Source organism: Trichechus manatus, unplaced genomic scaffold (assembly GCF_000243295.1).
Source record: "Trichechus manatus latirostris isolate Lorelei unplaced genomic scaffold, TriManLat1.0 scaffold00117, whole genome shotgun sequence".
Lineage (NCBI taxonomy): Eukaryota > Metazoa > Chordata > Mammalia > Sirenia > Trichechidae > Trichechus > Trichechus manatus.
The window spans coordinates 5,554,971-5,576,595 of NW_004444053.1; the positions used below are offsets into that span (position 1 = coordinate 5,554,971).

Below are 21,625 nucleotides of genomic sequence, written 5' to 3' on the forward strand. Positions count from 1 at the left end.
GTTGACCAATGTCATAAAACAATATGTGTACTACTGTTTCATGAGAAACTATTTGTTCTGTAAGCCTTCACCTGAAGTACAATAAATAAAAAAAATGCTTCTGACTGCCTCCAAGCACACAGCTGACAGAGAAAACTATGCTGTCAAGGGGAAGTTGAAGAGGAAAAGCTCAGCACTCAAAAGAATGTAACCGGAAACTTGGCTCACATCCCTAACGCAATGTTATCGAATAGTTTGGTTTTGTTAAATCGGTTCCTTTTGAATGCTAAATCAAGATGTTGTAAACAAGGTTTGCAGCAAAGTCCAAGAAAGAAGAGCTCTCACGGGGAAGAGAAGGCTGGGATTTGACTAGTGAAGCATTTGATTCAATTAGTGCTGCTTATTAAGTTACTATTGCTACAGTGTTTACAGCCATTACCAGATCACACCATAAGGACTCTCTTACCCTTTGCCCCATTTAAGCGTCATTGATTGATCAACTCCTTGACAGGAGACCATGGCAAAGAAGGTGGTGGTGATTGGAGCTGGGGTCAGTGGCCTGATCTCTCTCAAGTGCTGTGTGGATGAGGGACTTGAGCCCACTTGCTTTGAGAAGACTGAAGATATTGGAGGGCTGTGGAGGTTCAAAGCAAGTAAGATTTTCTTGTTTCTTAAACAGGTTGTACTGTGATTTCAGGGTGAATCGTAGCTACTGATTGGTCTTGTTGAAGAATTTCTTGAGCAACTTTGATCAGATTTAATTTATGCAGCTATTCGGGGGCTGAATCACGGGTTGGCAGCTCTCACGCGGTCAATACCCTCCTAACCCAGGTGACCAACCCAAGCTTGTAAAGGGCCTCTTCTTTTGGATCCAGCAATTGTCTTATAGTTTGTAATTTTGTCATTCTCAAAGCAATATACTGATAGTAGAAAACATTTTACAAAGTAGAAGTGATAGACATTCTTTTCAAGACATCATCTCTATTTCAATCACTGAGCCAAATGCCTCTTCGGAGAGTGTACCCTTAATTGCTACTGACTTTATTTCTCTCTCAAATAACCCATGCTTGTTTGCTTAGCTTTACTGACAACACTCTAGTACAACTGCTGGAAACTCTTGATTAAAGAGATTCTATTTACTATATTCATTCTATTAGCCAAACCCAAATGTTTATAATGCTAGTTGTCCTTCAGAAATTGTAGAAAGATGTAGAAAGCTACATAGAAAGACAGATGTAAGGATTTATAATTTAATCCTTCTCACAATCTTGTAAGTAGGGGTTTGCCGCCTCTTAGCTGTGAGAGCTTGGGCAAATTATTTACATCTCATTGTCTCAGTTTTCTCAGTTATATAATGGGGATAATAACAGAAAGGTATAATTATCTCATACTGCTGTGTGCAAGGTTAAGGGAGATAATTGGTGTAAAGAGCCTAGCACAGTTCCTGACTCATAATAGAGTTCAATAAATGTAAGCTACTAATGATAACTATATTCATATTTTATAGATGAGCAAACAGAAACTGAGGGAGTTAAGTGGCTTAGCCATGGTCACATAGCTAGCAGAACTGGCATTCAAGCTCAGGTCTACATGACTCCTAAGCAGCTGAGCCCTACTACTAACCATGCTCTAAATCTGTATTCATCCTTGATAAGGCTAAATAAAAGTTTAAGCTCAGAATTCAAGAACATTGACTTTAGGATTGTGTATCAGGTATATCTGAGGTACTAAGACAAGTGAGAATACTCCAAACAGGAACAATAGGTACAGATGCATAAAGAGCAGACTTTCATACTAGAGAGACCATACAAGTGCTCAAAGAATAAGTTTCCCTGCAGGCTGACCCAGTTAGGGGGATGACAAGGACCATCTAACACATGTGCTTTGCCAGTTCAAATTGAATTGCGTGCCAAAAAGGATTTCTTAAACTTTGGGTTTCCCAAATGTATATAACCATAAGACTTGCTTACATGGTTTCTTAAACATATTTATTCCTGGGCACCACCCCAGACCTAATGAGTCAAAATCTTCCAAGAAGGGGAATTTCTTCCAAGGAGGGGAATTTCTTTCTTTTCTTTCTTTTTTTTTTTTTAATTTTGCTTTAGTTGAAAGTTCATAGCTTAAGGTAATTTCTATACAAAAATTTATACACATATTGTTTTGTGACATTAGTTGCAATCCCCACAACGTGACAGCACACTCCCCTTTTCCACCCTAGGCTCCCTGTGTCAGTTCAACCAGCTCCTGTCCCTTCTTGCCTCCTCATCCTGCCTCCAGACATAAGCCGCCCATTTGGTCTCGTGTATCTGATTGAACTAAGAAGCACACTCCTCACGTATATTTATTTTTTGCTTTATAGCCCTGTCTAATCTTTGTCTGAAGAGTAGGCTTCTGGAACAGCTTCAGTTCTGGGTTAACAGAGCATCGGGGGGCCATAGCTTCATAGGTTCCTCCAGTCTTTGTAAGACCATTAAGTCTGGTCTTTTTATGTGAATTTGAGTTCTGCTCCAAGGAGGGGAATCTATTTCTTAACCAGAGTTCCAAGTGAGTCCTTTGATGAGGCAAGTTTGAGGCAAGTTTGGCAAACACTGCACAAATACATTTACCCAACCATCCAAACACGCTCATAGTTAATGATGGAGAAGCTGATCTTCATACTGGGCAGGTAACTTTGCAGAGAGGGGAACTGGAAAAACAATTCAACTCACATTTATTTAACAACAACTGTTCCTTAGAATCATGATGGCTTTTACTGAGAGGGTGTGGTGGTATGGTGGTCATTCCTGTCCTTACCAAAGGTGTGTTTTTTTGTCCACTCTAGGTTCACGTGTAGATTCTAATTGGGATCTTTTTTGTTCCCAGGTGTATTTTTAACCTATGAAAGAAATGTAGAAATTGTAACAATTTTCTATTTAATAATAAGTTTGTCACTTTTTTAATTACTTATTTGGGATTTAATGCTTAAGAGCCAACTGTCCCTTATTTGATTATGATTAATATGACAACAGCAGAAAAGAGAGTTATTTTGAGTGGTCTGTCAACAATATGATTTGATTAATTCCAGTAACGTAACTCCTGTCCCAAAATATTTCTCCTGCTATCCTATTCCCAGTGTCTAAAATTTCAGAATTAGAGATACCTTCGGCAATAGGTTTGGTTTTTCTTTTTTTTCTCCCCATGGATTAGCCCTAGTGGCGCAGTGGTTAAGAGCTCAGCTGCTAACCAAATGTCAGCAGTTTGAATCCACCAACGCTCCTTAGAAACCCTATGGGGCAGTTCTACTCTGTCCTATAGGGTCACTATGAGTCAGAATCGACTCGATGGTAATGGGTTTGGTTTGGTTTGGTTTTCCCACAGATTAAAAAAAGTTATATTGAAATCTGAATTACCGGTAATTAAGCCTTATTGGGTAATGAACCCCCAGGGTGGCAAAAACAGTTAAACACTTGACTACTAACCAAAAGATTGGCAGTTCGAACCCACTCAGAGGCACCTTGGAAGAAAGGCCTGGTGATCTGCTTCCGAAAGGTCACATCCTTGAAAACCCTATGGAGCACAGTTCTATACAACACATGGAGTTGACAATGAGTCAGAATCGACTCAACAGCAACTGATTTGGTTTTGTTTTTTTTTGGTTTATTAGATATTAAAGGGTCAGTATATAACTTCCTGATACCTCTAACAATATCATATTTCAAACCGCTCTTAAAACTATATTCCAATGTTGTTGGGTGCTATCTAGTCGATTCCAACTCATAGAGACTACATGTGACCGAGCAAAATTGTCCCATAGCGTTCTCTTGGCTGTAATCTTTACAGGAGCGAATCAACAGGTCTTTCTCCCATGGAGCCACTGGGTGAGTTTGAACCATCAGTTTTTCAGTTAGCAGAGAAATATAATTTTCTCCACCCAAAGAAGACAAAGAATCTCCCTGCAGAATGAAACATACAATAAGCAAAATTTTACAGGCTGCCTCGGGGCCATGAAGAGTCCTGGTTACCAGGAGACTGGACCGCTAAAAGGAAGAGGTGCTGAAAGGACGCTGGGAGATCCCACCCTATCCCTAAAGAAACTTTGCGTATTTCACAACTCTACCATTCAGAATCAATTTTTAAAATGGGTTATTATTTCATTTCTATATTTACACACAATCTTTCTGTTATCACTTAACACATTTAGTACTGAGAAGTTTTTTAAAAAAAGTTTGAATCCTTGTTCCACGCCCAGCTCTGATGCTGTTGAATTCTTCCAAAGGTTCTCCAGCACCCCCTAGTGGTAGTTCCGGAACGTGAAACACCAAAACCGAATCCGCTGCTGTCGAATCCATTCAGACTCATAGTGACCCTATAGGACAGAGTAGAACTGCCCCATAGGGTTTCCAAGGAGCACCTGTTGGATTCGAACTGCTGACCTTTTAGTTAGCAGCCGTAGCTCTTAACCACTATGACAGCAGGGTTGGGGGTAATTAACACCTATTTTTAGCACTTTTTCCAGTGATGGGAAGCACCTTGCTTGCATCATCTTTTTCCTTCCCAAGGAAGTAGGTTTCTTAAGATTATTCTCATCTGCATATGATGAGGAAGCTGAGGTTTGTGTTAAATAACTTTCCCAGGGTAACATAGTGGTGGAAACAGATTCCTAAGCCGTCACATTTAATAGCCTTACTTTACAGAGGTATTGAGAGAGGTAGTGGTATTCAGCCACTACCCTGATCTGACTCCTCTATTGTTCCTGATACATTGTGCTCAGGGAAGTTACCAATATAATCACTCTTTTGTTTAAATATTTTTTATATGTGGATCTCCTCTTCTCCCAGATTTTATTTATATATATAATACATATATACAATTATAACGTATATACAATTATTTTAATTAATCTTCATATAATAATCTCCAGATTTCTTTTCATTTTGGTTAGGTTGCCTTCCTCTGGATTCAATCTGAAATCTCACTTTCTCTCTAAAAATTAATTCCTCAAAAACACAATATTCCAAACAAGTTTATTTTCTCAATATGTATTTTTCAGAACCAAAGAAGTGCTGGGCACTGCAGTAGGCAATGAAGAATGTGTCAGACACAATCACTGCCCTCAAAGAATTTATAATGGATTGGTCTGACACTTGCCCATTATGGCTTGTGCTTTACTCGGCCTGGACATTACACCTCTATTAAAGGAGTTTAATATTGCATTAATTTTTTAATAAATGCTGGAAAAGCTAACAGCTAATATTTGAATAATTATTCTCATATGCCTTTTCTCATTTTCTACTGATAATGCTCCTCTGAGTTAGTTAATATTAATCCCAACTTAACAACGAGAAAGCCAAGGGTAAGTGGCTTGCCCATAATCACTAATAATCAAATAATCTCAATATGGTGGTGATAGGTCTTAAAACCCGTCACCACACTGAGATTAAATGTAGACTGAGTTCACCATCACACTTCTTCTCACATCACACTAATGATTCATACTGAGTTTGGAGGTTAATTAATACCTCTCACTCTTTTTAATTTGAGCCTTGATGATTCAAGTCACTATTATCCTACACTTGTGAAGCTGATTTTTTGAGCCTATTTATAGGAATTTACATTTATGCAAATTAAATATTGTAGAATTGGTTTGATCCATAGCCAAAAAGTCTTTATTTGAAATCTGAATCATCTGTCACGTATTCCATGCCTCCAAGCTTTGGGTATACACAAATTTGATCATCTGTATTTGTCTCCATCAAAGTTATTGTTTAAAATGTTGAATATAAGAAGATAAAAACATGAAGCAGGGCCCTGAGATATCATCAAATGAGACTTTCTAAACAATGCTATTTCCACATTGATGTAAACATGCAAGGCTTCTCTTCTGTTCCAGCTGGCATGGGCTTTTTAACAGTATGTTCTATTCACATACAGTACAGCTATATTATACAGGACTAGCTTAGAACAAACAGCCATTTCCTTTCCAGATAAGATAAATATCTTACCCTTGTTTTACTTTCAGAAGTTCTTTTTTTCTTAGATAAATTTATCCAAAGAATCTATCGCAGCACAATTCAATGTAACTTAGCTTTTTACACCCTGCTGCCCATTTAACTGAACCAAATTTAACATGTTAGATATTTCTAGCTTTCAGGCAATCAAATACAAAGTACCATAATCCTTTATATCTCCTTACCAACAGTCTAAGATATACTTTGATTAATTTTCCATAATACTTTTAAAGAAGTAATGTTTGCATGAGTAGAATATAACAAAGTTTATAGTATATTACCAGCAAAGCTATATATGTATTCCCGTATGATACAAATGCCCATTTTATTATCATTAAGCCTTATTTGCAGTGATGGAAAAATGCTTCTGATTGATATTACACATTCCTTCATTCATTCAACAAACATATTTAATGTGCCAAGCATTGTACTAAGTGCTAAGACTACAGTAATGCAGTCTTTCCTGCCAGTGGGAGAAGTACTAAAGAAAATTCACCTTAGGGTGCAGTTCTGACACACTAAGTGTTAAGGAAGCACAAACTTCAATCAGCAGAGACTAGAGCAGGCTTCCTAGAGAGTGTAACACTGTTAGTCTTGACAATAAGTAGACACCAGGCATGTGAATATAAAGAAATAGTGTTCTACATAGAGCAAACGGCATGTGCACTTAGGGAACAGGAAGTCACATGACATGGCTGGAATAAAGGATGCAAGTGAGTGAGTGATAACTGATAGTCATACTACCATGGTTTGTGCGTTGCTGTGATGCTGGAAGCATGCCGCTAGTATTTCAAATACTAGGAGGGTCACCCATGGTGGATAGGTCTCAGTGCAAGTGGATGAGTGGTCAGAGAGGATGACCAGGGTCTGATCATGAGGAACTTGTCTCCCATGCCTGTGACTGTATACTTTACCCTGAAGGCAGTGTCAAAAGAGGGTGATATCTGAGTTAGGAAGTCCAGTTAGGGGGCTCTTTCAGTGATCAAGACCAGAGATGTAGGGAGGCACCAGCCTAAAGGAGAGATGGCAGAATGCAATGACACTCTCATAGAGACAGTGGTTCCCCCTAGTTCATATGCATCATAATCAGCTGGGAGCCCTTCTAAAATACATATTCTTAGGCCCTACCCAGAACTGCCTAAACTTTTTATTTTTCAAAACTCCCTCAAGTTCCTCTGATCTCCAACCGGTCCACTGACTGGTATTTGTAAACCACAATTTTGCCTCTAATTGTAGGACAAGAAAGTAAAAAGAGTTTCAATCACACTCATTTCAAGTAATGGAGTGCATAATATAAGGCCCATCTGAAAGAGTAAGAAGATAACATAACAATATTTTTAAAGATGTGCAATTTAATTATATCCAACTGCTTACAGGCTTACAGTAACCAATTATGAGAACAAAATACTGATTGGTAGAGGTCAATATAATGATATTTCTCAGTTTGCCTTATAAGTTTGTTCCACCAAGTAGACTAAACATTATATTTGTAAAGCTGAACGGGTGATTCTGATACACTCTGGAAACGTCTGAAGCCGCTAGGTCCCTGAAACTTCCGAATCAAAACAGTATTTTGTGGCAACTCCCCAGCTCATGTCTTCCTCCAGCACTCCCTATCTATGGAGAGAAAAGTGGGAAAGATCTCAGATCAAAATGTTGGCTCTGCCATTGAGTCTGGGATGCCTGCCTGCTTAGACAGACTGGTGTCTTGGTGGGGAGGCTGGGAACGGACATGTTTAACTAAATTAAAGTTACAGAGTTCCAGGATTTTAGAACTAGAAAGAAACTTAATGGTAATCCAAGCAAACATCTAGTTTTACATGTGAAAATGAGTAAAGCCCAGGAATGTTAAACATTTTGCCTGAGATGACATAGCTGGTGAGTGGTAGAATTACTCAAAATTTTAAAAATGGCACAAGGCTTATAAAGAAAACACAAAGGATTTTTCAGAAATAGATCCAATTTAAATGAAAGAATTTTTCATGCACTAAACTTCTGGGATATAAGAGAGTTTAAAATATTCTACAGTCTAAATCCTAAAAACGATGAATAGTGAAGCACTGTGAAGGCACTTTCCCACCCAGTGTTATCATGTAGAAACCTATGTGCAGACAATTGTTCTTTGCACAAGGCATTGTATATATATATAAACAAGGCAATACTGAAAGTTTTTCTCCAAATAATTATAAATTATTCAAACTTGATTGGTGCTCAGTTCTTTCTTGTCACCATATATACATCTAATTGAGCATATTAATTCAATATAATGATAATCTCAACAAATATAGAAACCGTGTTTATCCTATTTGCATTTTATCTTCAACTCCAAGCTCAACGCCTGAGCCAGAATAGACATCTGACATACATTTTTGTATTAAGTCACTAAGAATCATCTTCCCTTCACAACCCTGGGCTAGCTCAGCCAGTTTTACCTAGATTTGCATAAACACATAGACGCCTTCTTCAGCAAAATAAATGTAGCAAGAAGCACATATACATACAAATGCTTCTTTTTAATACTGTCCACCAATTTTTTAGCCCAACAATAAAGATTATCACTTGATCTTCAGAAATAGAATTTTGATGTCACCTGTGATTGCTGACAAACTATACAGGGAAACCCCCTCGGAATAAAGGTCTTGCTCTGACTATAGAGACTAAGACATCAGAACCAGTTCTTTTCATTACTTGAAGCCCCTTAAATTTGACCTTACAGGGGAGCCAACCACATTTTAAAGTCAATTCTTTGGTACTTGAAAAAAACTAACATTTTGGCTATACTACAGCAGTCAATCTTAATTTAGCTGGTTCAGAACACTGGCTGGTTTAGTAAGATTAACTTTACTGGCCTGTAATATGAGCAACAGAGGCGAGCATTTATTGAGCTCTTATTTAGAGCCAGAGATTGTGCTAAGTACCTTATCTAATCCCATTAAAGCCTCACAATGGCTATTTTATATTAGGATTATTAATAAGTCCCATTTCACAGATGAGGAAACTGAATTATGTAATTTGCCCAAGTAAGCAGAGCTGTTAAAGTTAGCAAAATTAAGATATCAACCCAGTCAGTCAAACTACAGAGCCCTCATGTTTAACTTTACTCTGCACTACTTATAAAGTTATCTGGTCTTAAGAGAAATTATTATTTCTGTACTTTATGAAAAATTTCCTATTTTGAGAATCTTCTTGGATGAGAAACTTAGACATTCAGTCTTGCCAAGGACATTATGTTCAGTCATGCTAAAACATCCAGCTTACAAATAATTTTGACTGTAGTATTACACAATCTGAACCTAATGTTTGAAAAAATAAAAATACCATGATTTATTCATTCATGGTTCAGATCATCGTATCCTTGTGTAAGAGACAGAAACCCTTTCATATTCCAATATAAACTCCCTTCAGATCCTAATGCTTACATACAGTCAGCAATACCACCACACTAAATTCTAACCTCCTAGAAAATTCGCATACCCTAACCTGACTAGCTTTTACCAAGCCGTCGAAATTTTAACAAATTTAGCATTTGAGACTTGATTCTGGACTAGAAAAGTTAAACACACTGCTCGGGAAAAAAGTATTTGACCCCTGGCCTGTGGTTGGCATCAGTGAATAAATGAATGAATTCATTAATGAGGAAGAAAGAAAGGGAAAGAAGGAGTAACAGAGGAGGATGTTTACAAACTTATTTAGCAAGAATTCTACATTTTGCTCTTATATGACATGATCTTAGCACAAACATCATTTCAGCTTCGGTGACCCATATTGGTGCTAATAATCCATGACATTGGAACACAGTGACACCCAATACATATAAAGAGCTTGGCTGATAAAAGGGGCAAGAATTAGCAAGTTTACACTTTTTTTAATCTTTAAAATCAAGTGTAACTTCTTGTACAGAAAATGCTGGAAAGCCCACGTGTGATAGCGTGCGTGCCTGTGTCAGTTACTTTGGTGTCCATCAAAGCAGCTACCATAGGTGCCTTTCTTATATTGCAGTGAACAGTGGACTGTAGCTGACAGCTTTGCTGAAGCTATAGCTTCTTCAATAATCATTGATTCTACTTATGCACATAGCATATTCCCATTTTACAGAGGAGAGAACTGAGGCTCAGGGGTACTGATTCACCCAGGCTCACACAATCTGAAAGAGAGGGATTCAAACTCATGTCTGACTCCAAAGCTCAGGCTCCTCCTACCAGTCCAACCTGCCTCTTTCAGTATTGCCAAAAAGTCTAAGGACAAAGTTTAAAAATCTAGCAGCAAAATAATGAGTTTATATGAATAATGGTGAGAAAAAAACATGGACAATTGACTCATTGTGGTGGCAGGATTATAAGTGAATACTTTCATTTACATTCTGTGGAAGAGACTATCGCACTGTTTATGCAAGACTTAGTAATATTTTGCAACTACAGTCACGCACCACACAAAATTTCTTTGGGCAACGTCTGACCACATATACGTCCGTGGTCCCATAAGGTTACAACAGAGTTCAGAAATCCCGATTGAAGAATGAGATGTAGTGGATGTAACCAGACATAGCGAACGTACCAGCTTCCCGTACGCAACACATGTATCTCATGCTTCTTGTATACAGGCAGTCTCCAGGTTATGAAAGAGATCCATTCCTAAGTCTGTCTTTAAGTCAAATTTGCAGGTAAGTCAGAACAGGTACACACAGTTCTTATTTAGCAACGGTCAGTCAAACGTTTGTCTTAGTATATAGTGTATATTTTACCTTTCAATGCATATAAAGGAGCCCTGGTGGCGCAGTGTTTAAGAGCTTGGCTGCTAACCAAAAGGTTGGTAGTTTGAATCCACTAGCAGCTCCCTGGAAACCCTATGGAGCAGTTCTACTCTGTCCTGTAAGGTGACTGTGAGTCGGAATTGACTCAACAGCAACAGGTTTGGTTTTTCTATGTATATAAAATACTTAAGAAACACTTCCAAGACACGTAATGTTTTCACGAGCATCACAAAGTAGTGCGTTTGTTCGTTATTATGCACTATCACATGTATTTAACTCAAATTTTTAATAGGGTTTATGGCAATCTGTTCTTAAGTACAAGTTGTCCGTAACCTGAGGACTGCCTATAATTTGGTGTTCACATGCTCAAATTACATAAAGTCATATTTCACAGAATGTCTCATGGATGTTAAGTGACACGTGACTGTAATGAGCTCCTACAAGCTTTTTATTTCTCTATACTCCATCTGAGTCAAAATAACTATTTGTCAAGCTTATGCTTTAGTCTCTGCATATGCAGAAGCATCTACTGAGGAGTTCTTGGGTAGCATTTTATAAATTTCCTTATAAAAGCCTCTTTGATAGTATGTTGGTCTCAGGGACACGAAATCACCATCTGTTGCTCTTTTTACGATTTAACGTGAGGGACGTTATGCAGAGCGCACTTTTTATTGTGGCTAGCTGTTGTCAAGTCAGTCCCCTACTCATGGTGACCCCATGCCCAATGGGATGAAACCCTGCTCAGTCCTGCACCATCCCCATGATCAATTGCACATCAGACCATTGTGATCCGGAGGGTTTTCACTGATGATTTTTGAAAATAGACTGCCAGGCCTTTCTTCTTCATCTGTCTTAGTCTATAAGCTCTGCTGAAACTTGTTCAGTGTCATAGAAACACCCACACAAGCCTCCGCTGACAGACAGGTGGTGGCTGCTCTTGAAGTGCACTGGCCTGGAACTGAACCCTGGTCTCCTGCATGTAAAGTGAGAATTCTACCGCTGAACCACCGATGCCCCCTGAACTTCTGGTACAGGACTTTATAAACAGAGCGTAGCATGTGCTGCCTCCAGTTTACCCACACACACTCACCAATGTTCAGAATCAATTTAAGGTTCTTTTGGTATCAGTGCTGTGTCACCTGAGGAACGTTGATTTGTTATAAAGCACGAAGTGAATGCAGAGATAGTCACATCCAGATGTGAAAACTCCCTGCCACCAGAAGTATTCTTTTACTTGAAATTCTCTATTATGTTCTCTGACTTGTGTCCCAGCATTTATTTGTTCTCAAAGAGGTGGGAAAGAGGGAATATTTAGCCTCCCCAGGGAAAGACTAGAAAGAGAGGCTGGTTGTCACAATGACTGGCATTTAATGGGGAGAGCCCTGGGATGCTAAATATCCTGCAATGTGCCCAAAGAGCTGCCACCCCTCCCTTGTCAGTAGAGTTCCCAGGGAGCAACACCGAAAGGTGAAACAACCAGGCCCCATCACACAGGATGATGGAGCATGTATGCTGCACCCCATTACCCAAACATTACAGTCATACTTCAGCAATGAAGAGGATCACATCACCAGGATGTGAGACGTAGAAAGAACAGGGAACCAAGGGATTTTTTAATGCATGATAATCACTAATCATTTTATTTGATCCTTTAGGAAAATGTTGAAGATGGCCGAGCAAGTATCTATAAATCTGTCATTACTGACACCAGCAAAGAAATGTCTTGTTTTAGTGACTTTCCAATGCCTGAACATTTCCCAAATTTCCTGCACAACTCAAAGCTTCTGGACTACTTCAGAATTGTTGCCAAAAAGTTTGATCTCCTAAAATATATTCAGTTCCAGGTATTGTATTTTAGGGGAATGGGCTTGTCTATGTTACAGCTCACATTTAAATCGATAGTTGCTCTGATAATGAAAGAAATTGTGAATAAAACAAAGTATCCCAATCCAATTCTTTTCTGAAAGATGAGAGCATTATAGAAAACCCAAAAAGTAGTATCATTGTACCCAATATTATGGATTATATGCATTAACTTAAGAGGAAAACCATCTGCTAAAATTGAAAGGTTTGAATGATGATGATACAGATGGTGAAACTGCATTTAAACTAGTATCTGTTACCATTGAATACTCTTAGCTTTATTTCCCTTGGAAGGACATATGAAGGAAATCAAACTGCTGTTTTATTTCCTTACCTTCTCTATAGAAATGGGATTTCTTTTAAAAATGCGTTGAATAAACTCACTGCTCTCCATTCATCTCAGAAGGCTGTGGCAACTATTTTTCCTAATTTTTTCTTTTTTCTGGATGCAATCTCTAGAAGCATAAAGATGGCCGGATAGTTTTGAAATACACGTGGAATTTCCTTTTCCTGTGCTTCCTCAAAAAAATTGTTATTTCTGTTAAGTGTCGTTAAGTCAGTTCCAACTCATACCAACCCTACGTACAACAGAACGAAACACTGCCCAGTCCTGTGCCATCCTCATAATCGTTGCTATGTTTGAGCACTGTCAATCAATCTCATTGAGGGTCTTCCTCTTTTTCGCTGACTTTCTATTTTGCCAAGCATGATGCCCTTCTCCAGTCACTGGTCCTCCTGATAACATGTACAAAGTATGTGAGACGAAGTTTTGCCATCCTTGCTTCTAATGAACATTCTGGCTGGCTGTACTTCTTCCAAAACAGATTTGTTCATTCTTCTGGCAGTCCATGGTATAGTCAGTATTCTTCGCCAATACCACAACTCAAGGGCATCAATTCTTAGGTTTTCCTTATTCATTGTCCAGCTTTCACATGCATATGAGGTATTGAAAATACCGTGGCTTGGGTCAGACACATCTTAGTCCTTAAAGTGACATCTTTGCTTTTTAATACTTTAAACTCTTGCAGCCAATTTGCCCAATGCAACGCGTTGTCTGATTTCTTGACTGCTGTTTCCATGGGCATTATTATCCAAGGCAAAATAAAATCCTTGACAACTTCAATCTTTTCTCCGTTTATCATGATATTGCTTCTTGGTCCAGTTGTGAGGATTTTTGTTTTGTTTATGTTGCAGTGTAGTCCATACTGAAGACTGTAGTCTTTGATCTTCATCAGTAAGTGCTTCAAGTCCTGTTCACTTTCAGCAAGCAAGGTTGTGTCATCTGCATAATGCAGGTTGTTAATGAGTCTTCCTCTAATCCTGATGCCCCGTTCTTCTTCATATAGTCCAGTTTCTCAGATTATTTGTTCAGCATACAGGTTGAATAAGTATGGTGAAAAGGTACAACCCTGATGCACACCTTTCCTGACTTTAAACCATGCAATATCCACTTGTTCTGTTTGAACAACTGCCTCTTAATCTACGTACAGGTTCTTCATGAGCACAATTAAGTGTTCTGGAAATCCCATTCTTCAAATTGTTATTGATAATTTGTTATGTCCCACACAATCGAATGCCTTTGCATAGTCAATAAAACATAGGTAAACATCTTTCTGGTATTCTCTGCTTTCAGCCAGGATCCATCTGACATCAGCAATGATATCCCTTGTTCAACGTCCTCTTTTGAATCTGGCTTGAATTTCTGGCAGCTCCCTGATGATGTATTGTTGTAACCATTTTTGAATGATCTTCAGCAAAATTTTACTTGTGTGTGATATTAATGATATTGTTTGATAATTTCTGCATTCTTTTGGATCTCCTTTTTTTGGAATGGGTACAAATATGGATATCTTCCAGTCCATTGGCCAAGTAGCTGTCTTCCAAATTTCTTGGCATAGATGAGCGAGCACTTCCAGCACTGCATCTGTTTGTTGAAACATCTCAGTTGGTATTCTGTCAATTCCTGGAGCCTTGTTTTTTTCCCAGTGACTTCAGTGCAGCTTGAATCTCTTTTTTCAGTACCGTCGGTTCTTGACCATATGCCACCACCTGAAATGGCTGAACATCAACCAGTTCTTTTTGGTACAGTGACTGTGTATTTCTTCCATCTTCTTTTGATGCTTCTTGAATCGTTTAATATTTTCCCTGTAGAATTCTTCAATATTGCAACTCGAGGCTTGAATTTTTTCTTCAGTTCTTTCAGCTTGAGAAATGTCAAGCATGTTCTTCCCTTTTGATTTTCTATCTCCAGGTCTTTGCACATTTCATTATAATACTTTACGTTGTCTTTTCGAGCCGCCCTTTGAAATCTTCTGTTCAGCTCTTTTACTTCATCATTTCTTCCTTTTGCTTTAGCTACTCTACATTAAAGAACAACTTTCAGAGTCTCTTCTACCTCCATTTTGGTCTTTTCTTTCTTCCTTGTCCTTTTAATGACCTCTTGCTTTTTTCATGTATGATGTCCTTGATGTCATTCCATAACTCATCTGGTCTTGCGTCATTAATGGTCAATGCATCAACACTATTGTTGAGATGGTCTCTAAATTCAGGTGGGATATACTCAAGGTTGTATTTTGGCTCTTGTGGACTTGTTCTAATTGTCTTCAACTTCAACTTGAATTTGCATATGAGCAATTGATGGTCTATTCCACAGTCTGCCCCTGGCCTTGTTCTGACTGATGATATAGAGCTTTCCCATCATCTCTTTCCACAGGTGTAGTCAATTTGATTCCTGTGTATTCCATCTGGCGAGGTTCACATGTATAGTAGCCATTTACGCTGTTGAAAAAAGGTATTTACAATGCAGTTGTCATTGGTGTTGCAAAATTCTACCATGTGATCTCCGGCATCATTTCTATCACCAAGGCCATATTTTCCAACTACCAGTGCTTCTTAGTTTCCAACTTTCACATTCTAATCACCAGTAATTATCAATGCATCCTGACTGCATGTTTGATAAATTTCAGACTACAGAAGTTGGTAAAAATCTCCAATTTCTTTATCTTTGGCCTTAGTGGTTGGTGCATAAATTTGAATAATAGTCATATTAACTGTTCTTATCACTTATATCACCGACAGCACTGCACTTCAGGACAGATCTTGAAGCATTGTTTTTGACAGTGAACGCAACACCTTTGCCCTTCAATCTGTCATTTCTGGCATAGTAGACCATACGATTGTCTAATTCAAAACGGCCAATTCCAGTCCATTTCAGCTCAGTAATGCCTAGGTTATTGATGTTTATGTGTTCCATCTCATTTTGACGACTTCTACTTTTCCTAGATTCGTACTTTGCACATTCCACATTTCAATTATTAATAGATGTTTGCAGCTGTTTCTTCTCATTTTGAAACGTGCCACATCAGTAAATGAAGGTCTCAAAAGCTTGACTCCATCCACGTCATTAAGATTAACTCTACTTTGAGGAGGCAGCTCTATCCGAGTCTTATTTTGAGTGCCTATCAACCTGAGGGGCTCATCTTCCAGCACTATATCAATGTTCAAAAGCAATACTCAACAAGAAAAAAAGAATATTCTCACTCAACATCCTGAATTTTTATCTTTGTTTCTTAAATGAAGCAGACATGCAACCTTTATGTACTCAAAAAAAAAAAAAAAAAACAATAGCCCTTTTATAGGAAGTAAGCTATTTTAATAAATCCAAGTACCAATAAATTATTTCATTCAAATGAGATCACGAACTGTATTGCCAACACAATGTACTCTGTTTTAATAATAAAAAATGTTAACAACTACCATTCCTTGAGAGCTGGCTGTGTGCCAGGCACTATGCAGAGTGCTTCACATGAAATGTCTTCTATCAAGCAAAGTCCACATAACTGCTGACCATGCGGTCATGGGAATGATTGACACGTGTTTTGTATCTTTGCCCAGATATTGCCTTCCTTTTCTTTCTCTCTCTCAAGTCCTTATTCAATACTTCACACCCTTAACAGACAGGTTCCCACTGCTGAGTCAGGCCTCTTACACAAAACAGAATAGCCTCAGAGCTAATTTTTGTAAAACAGCCTAGCTCTCTGCCAAAGAAGAATGAGAAGGGCATACTTAGCAGTCTTTGCCTTAAGTGGCTTGCAGTGGAGTCAAATGAAACTTAAACAGTTAGACACTGCACTCTACTCATCCTCACTTTGAGAACACTGTACAAGGCCCACGTTATGCCCAGAGTAATTCTGAATGATGCACTCTGTTTGTTGAAGACAACCACCCTCATTGTGAAAAAACGCCCAGATTTCTCATCCTCTGGCCAATGGGAGATTGTTACCAAGAGCAATGGCAAGGAACAAAGTGAGGTCTTTGATGCAGTCATGGTCTGCAGTGGCCACCACATCCTACCTCACATCCCACTGCAGTCATTTCCAGGTAAGGCCCACAGGGTGCTCAGATTTTAGAGCACATGTCTGGGGACTTTAAATGCATTTGGACTGAGAGGCAGGATTAGCAGCTGGGACTTGGGATAACATTAAGATCAGCACAGAGCTCAAAAGATGAAAAACTCCAACCACTACCTTTGTATCTGTTGACCTTTTTGGGTCTTCATTATACAGGGATAGCTTGCTTCAAAATTGCTAAATCTTCCCCCAAATTTCAGAGAATTCTCACCTAAGTTTTTGGAGAGGCCCTTTTAGCCATGTGCCTACATTGGCCTTTTTCTATCCTGCCAAACACCTGTGACTTTGTTACATCCTTAGAGGCCTTTCCCTGGAGCCGTGCCCATGAACAGGGGTTGCTGGGGAGAGTCCCTAGAAAGAAGGGCTGCTACTGGACAGTGATGGGGATGGGGTGCAGGAGAGGAGTGGCAGGCAGCAGCGGAAACCTTACAGCCATCTGTCTTGATGTCCACAGGCCCTTCCCAAGTCCCTGGGGAAAACATCTAGAACAGTGGTGTTCAATCCAGGCCTCAATTAAAATCACCTGTGGAGCTTCTAAAAGTCCTGATGGCTGGGACTCCACCCCTAAAGATTCAATTGACATGGGGTAGGGCTAAGTCAAGTAAAGGCTGCTCAAGTGATTTTAACATGCAGCCAGGATTGAGACCTACTGATCTAAAGCGTAGTTCTCAGGCTTTAGATGGCATCAGAATCACTTTGAGGGCCTCTCAAAACACAAACTGGTGGGCCCCACCTCTAGCATTTCTGATTCGGTAGGAGTAGGTGCTTGGCTGCTAACCAAAAGTTCAGCAGTTTGAATCCACCAAGTGCTCCGCTGGAGAAAACACATGGCAATCTGCTCCCATAAAGGTTTACAACCTGGCAAACCCTATGGGGCAGTTCTACCCTGTCCTTTAGGGTCACTGTAAGTCAGAATCAATTCAACGTCACTTAACACCAAATTCCCAGGTGATGCTGATGCTGCTGACCCAAGGACCACACTTTGAGAACCAATAATCTAATGGTTCTTTCAAAGGAAAATAATAAAGTTAAGTATTGCTGGAAAGTGTACAAGTGGTAAACACAAAAGGGCACAGAGAGGCTCGTCTGTGATTAACCACCACCTGTTACTGGTGGTGCAGTGGTTAAGTGCTGGGCTGCTAACTGAAAGGTCAGTAGTTCAAACCCACCCAGCGGCTCCACACGAGAAAAGACCTAGCGATCTCCTCCCATAAAGATTACATCCTAGGAAACCCTATAGGGCAGTTCTACTCTGCCCTGTGGGGTCGCTATGAGTTGGAATCGACTCAATGGCACACAACCATTACTGACTTACTGCAACCTGGAGGCCATTCCTCAACTTTTATGTTCCAGGTTTTTAGTTTAATAGAGTTCTTATTTGCTTTTGCAAAATAAGAATGATAAATATTATCCTAATTATCGTACAATTGCAGTAACAGCACTATATAAAGTATTTAAGAAATAGTTAAAGTATTTTAGAAATAGTTAAAATAGTTAAAAATGCTATATGACATTAAAGTATCATTATGCAGTCCAAAAGTAGGCAAAAATTGACAGTCAAAAGCCAGCATCTGACTGTCTCTTAATTCATCAAAAATCATTTGTTTCTGTAAAAATATAAGCTACCCTTTGAAATCAACCCCTCTGGTCCCGTACCGTATGCATAACCTAGCATTTCTTATTTGTTTTATACTTTGAGGTTGCTGGTTGGTCTTGCAGCAGAAAAGAGGAAGAACAAAAGATCGACCCCAGAAAGGAAGAGCTGACACAATGGAGTTTTACTGAAATTAACTTGACTTAGTTGCTTACTCACAATTTCATGAATTTCTCTCTTCTCCTTGAAGGTATCGAGAAGTTCAAAGGCCAGTATTTCCATAGCCGCCAATACAAGCACCCAGAGGGATTTGAGGGGAAGCGCATACTGACGATTGGAATAGGGAACTCGGCCTCAGATATTGCCGTGGAGCTGAGTAAGAAGGCTGCTCAGGTGCGATGCTCTCTGCTTACCTTGTACAATGAAGGAGAGGAAAGAGGGAGGACATACTGGAGAACCCCAGCAACACAAATGAGGCTCTATTACTTATTAATTAGTTGATAGGTTGCCCAATGTGGTTTCATAGGAAGCCTGGAAGTCGAGAGGCCAAAGTTTACCTCCCATCTCTGCCACTAACCAGCCGTGGAATCTAAAGCAAGCCATTTCATTTCTCTGAGTTGTGGTTCCTTAATTTTTTAACTGGGAAGTTTGGACCTACTGACTTTCAGTACGAAAGGCCTTGTTTCTACCCAGAGGCTTAACGAGGAGTTGATCTGCTCATATTTTTGGGGTGCAGTGCAGTGATCAAGAGCTCAGGATGCTAACCAAAAGGTCAACAGTTCAAATCCACCATCCATTCCTTGGAAACCCTATGGGGCAGTTCTACTCTGTCCTATAGGGTCGCTCTGTGTCAGGAACGACTCGATGACAACAGGTTTTAGAAATTTAGTGCATATTTGAATTATATTTGAAATGTAGATAATCCTCAGTTATTTAAGGATCATCAAAAGAAAGATTACATAAATAATAAGACTCCTAACCAAGATTATAGATATTTAGGTGCTCCCTGAGGTCTTCCAACCTCTGTCAGCTTTGCACCTGCTCAGGAATGATACCAGCTGAGCTACCAAGAAGGCAGATGGTACAAAAAGTAGATAATGCTGACAGAGAAAACTGGGAATGACAGAGAATAAAACGCTTCTGGAAGGACAGACATAGACAAAGATGGAAAAATAGCTAACATTCCTCTCCCCCAAACATTCACTGTCACCAGGGCTCTGAACCCATGAGTCCTCTCACTCTATCACTAGCCTCCTCACCTGGTATCTTCTGGCCACACAGGACTGACCATGGCCACCATCCACAACCAGCAAACTTTCCTGTCCTGAGACTCACACTTCCAGGGCCCTAGATGCCCAGCAGCAGACGTGATAAATAAACATGGTGTCTCCCCAGCAGGTTAATAAAGGGATTATGTTGGGACTTGCCAGAGTCATCTAACAGCCAGTGCCGGTTGGAGGACAGAGCAGGTCACTAATACCAGAAAGAGATGTACTAGACCCAAGGGGTCCTCATCTTTTTTGTAAAAAGAAACCAATTTTCACTTTTCAAAGCTTTGAGACCTCAGTGTGATGAGCAAATGGGGAGGTCCTTACTGTAAAGTCTTGGAGCAGAGCAGAGTCCGGAAGTGTGAGGGTTTGGGAACAGGTGGAGCCACTGGCTATAGTCTCCTTCCTGTTGGGAACACCTGCAAAGCTTGAGGCAGGAAGTAGGATGGAGTAAGATGATAGGATCCAGTTTAGCAATTGACCAAGAAAAGATTCATACTTGACCACTACATGTTGTCAGGTCAGTAATTTGGACTTAGAACAGATACTCCAAAGATATCAAATCTTGGATTCCAAGAGGCAATGCCTTGCATGGGTCTTGCTATGTAAAACGTCAGCCTATTAACACACTCAGCTGCTAACCAAAAGGTTGGAGGGTCGAAACCACACAGAGGCATCTTGAAAGAAAGTCCTGGTGACCTACTTCCCAAAATTTAGCCATTGGAAACCCTATGGAGATCAATTCAACTCTGACCCACATGAGGTCACCATGAGTCAGAATAGACTCCACAGCAACTGGTGGTTTATGATGCCATATGCCATATTAAGAAACTACCTGTGAGACCCCCTCCCCTAGTCTAAATTTATAAAATAATAATAGTTAACAATACTTATCACTTGCCAGGCAATATTTTAAGTACTTGATATATATCATCTCATTTAATCCACAAAATAGTCCCATGAGATAAGTGCTATTATTATCCCCATTTTACCAAGAAAGAAACTGAGGCAGAAAGGTTGAAATAACTCACCCAAGGTAACACAGGTAGTAAATAGTGGCGCTGGGATTTAAACTCAGGCAGTCTGGCTCCAGACTCCATGACGTTAACATCTTAAGTGAATCAGTTTGCTTGCAAGTAAATCATGAAATTGTTTATCAAGGAAAGCCAAAGTCAAATAACTCAGAAAATGGTATGCAAATATTTGAGAAGCAATTCAAATAAACATTTTGACAGCAGGGAGGAGTAACAGTAAACCAGATAAAATATGTATTTGAAGAGATTTAAATGTACATTATGAAAACAAGAGACATCTGAGTAAACAAGGTAAGGAATCCATCTGAAAGGAAATTCAAATGTATACTTGAAAAGAAAGGCAATCACAGTATGCGTTCAATTTTAACTTTTAAAATACATAACATAAAGTTGTTTTAATTATGGAAGGGGACTGATTTTCCTTGTCATTCCTCCTCTGAGGGTATACAGACTCATACATTTATGCCTGTATAGTCATTAGCCTTTCATCATTTCCAGTCATTGTAATTGACATTTCCAATGATTGTAATTGTTCGCCTTCACTAGAAGAGAAACTGGAGGCAGGTGGACATGGTGAGAGGAGGAAGAAGAGCCTTTCTGTAAGCAGCAGCAAAACACAACTGTACACGTGGTAGACTTGTGGATCCTATCATTGGTACTAGCCTAGAGATTTTGCTCATGTCTCCATGAAGTTTTCAAGACTTTGTTATAGACTGCGTTCTGAGTTATACAACATTGATC

General features: G+C 39.3%; 1 protein-coding gene across 1 annotated transcript in view; it reads left to right on the forward strand.

Annotated features, from left to right (window-relative positions):
- The first annotated feature begins 119 nt into the window (after positions 1-119).
- FMO2 (flavin containing dimethylaniline monoxygenase 2) overlaps positions 120-21,625 on the forward strand; it is a 44,168-nt gene continuing 22,662 nt past the window's right edge. Inside the window, exons 1-4 of the mRNA XM_023738450.1 lie at positions 120-628; positions 12,372-12,560; positions 16,797-16,959; positions 18,833-18,975. Of these exons, the coding sequence (XP_023594218.1) occupies positions 497-628; positions 12,372-12,560; positions 16,797-16,959; positions 18,833-18,975 (627 nt within the window). The 5' untranslated portion in view covers positions 120-496. The remainder of the gene's footprint in view (positions 629-12,371; positions 12,561-16,796; positions 16,960-18,832; positions 18,976-21,625) is intronic.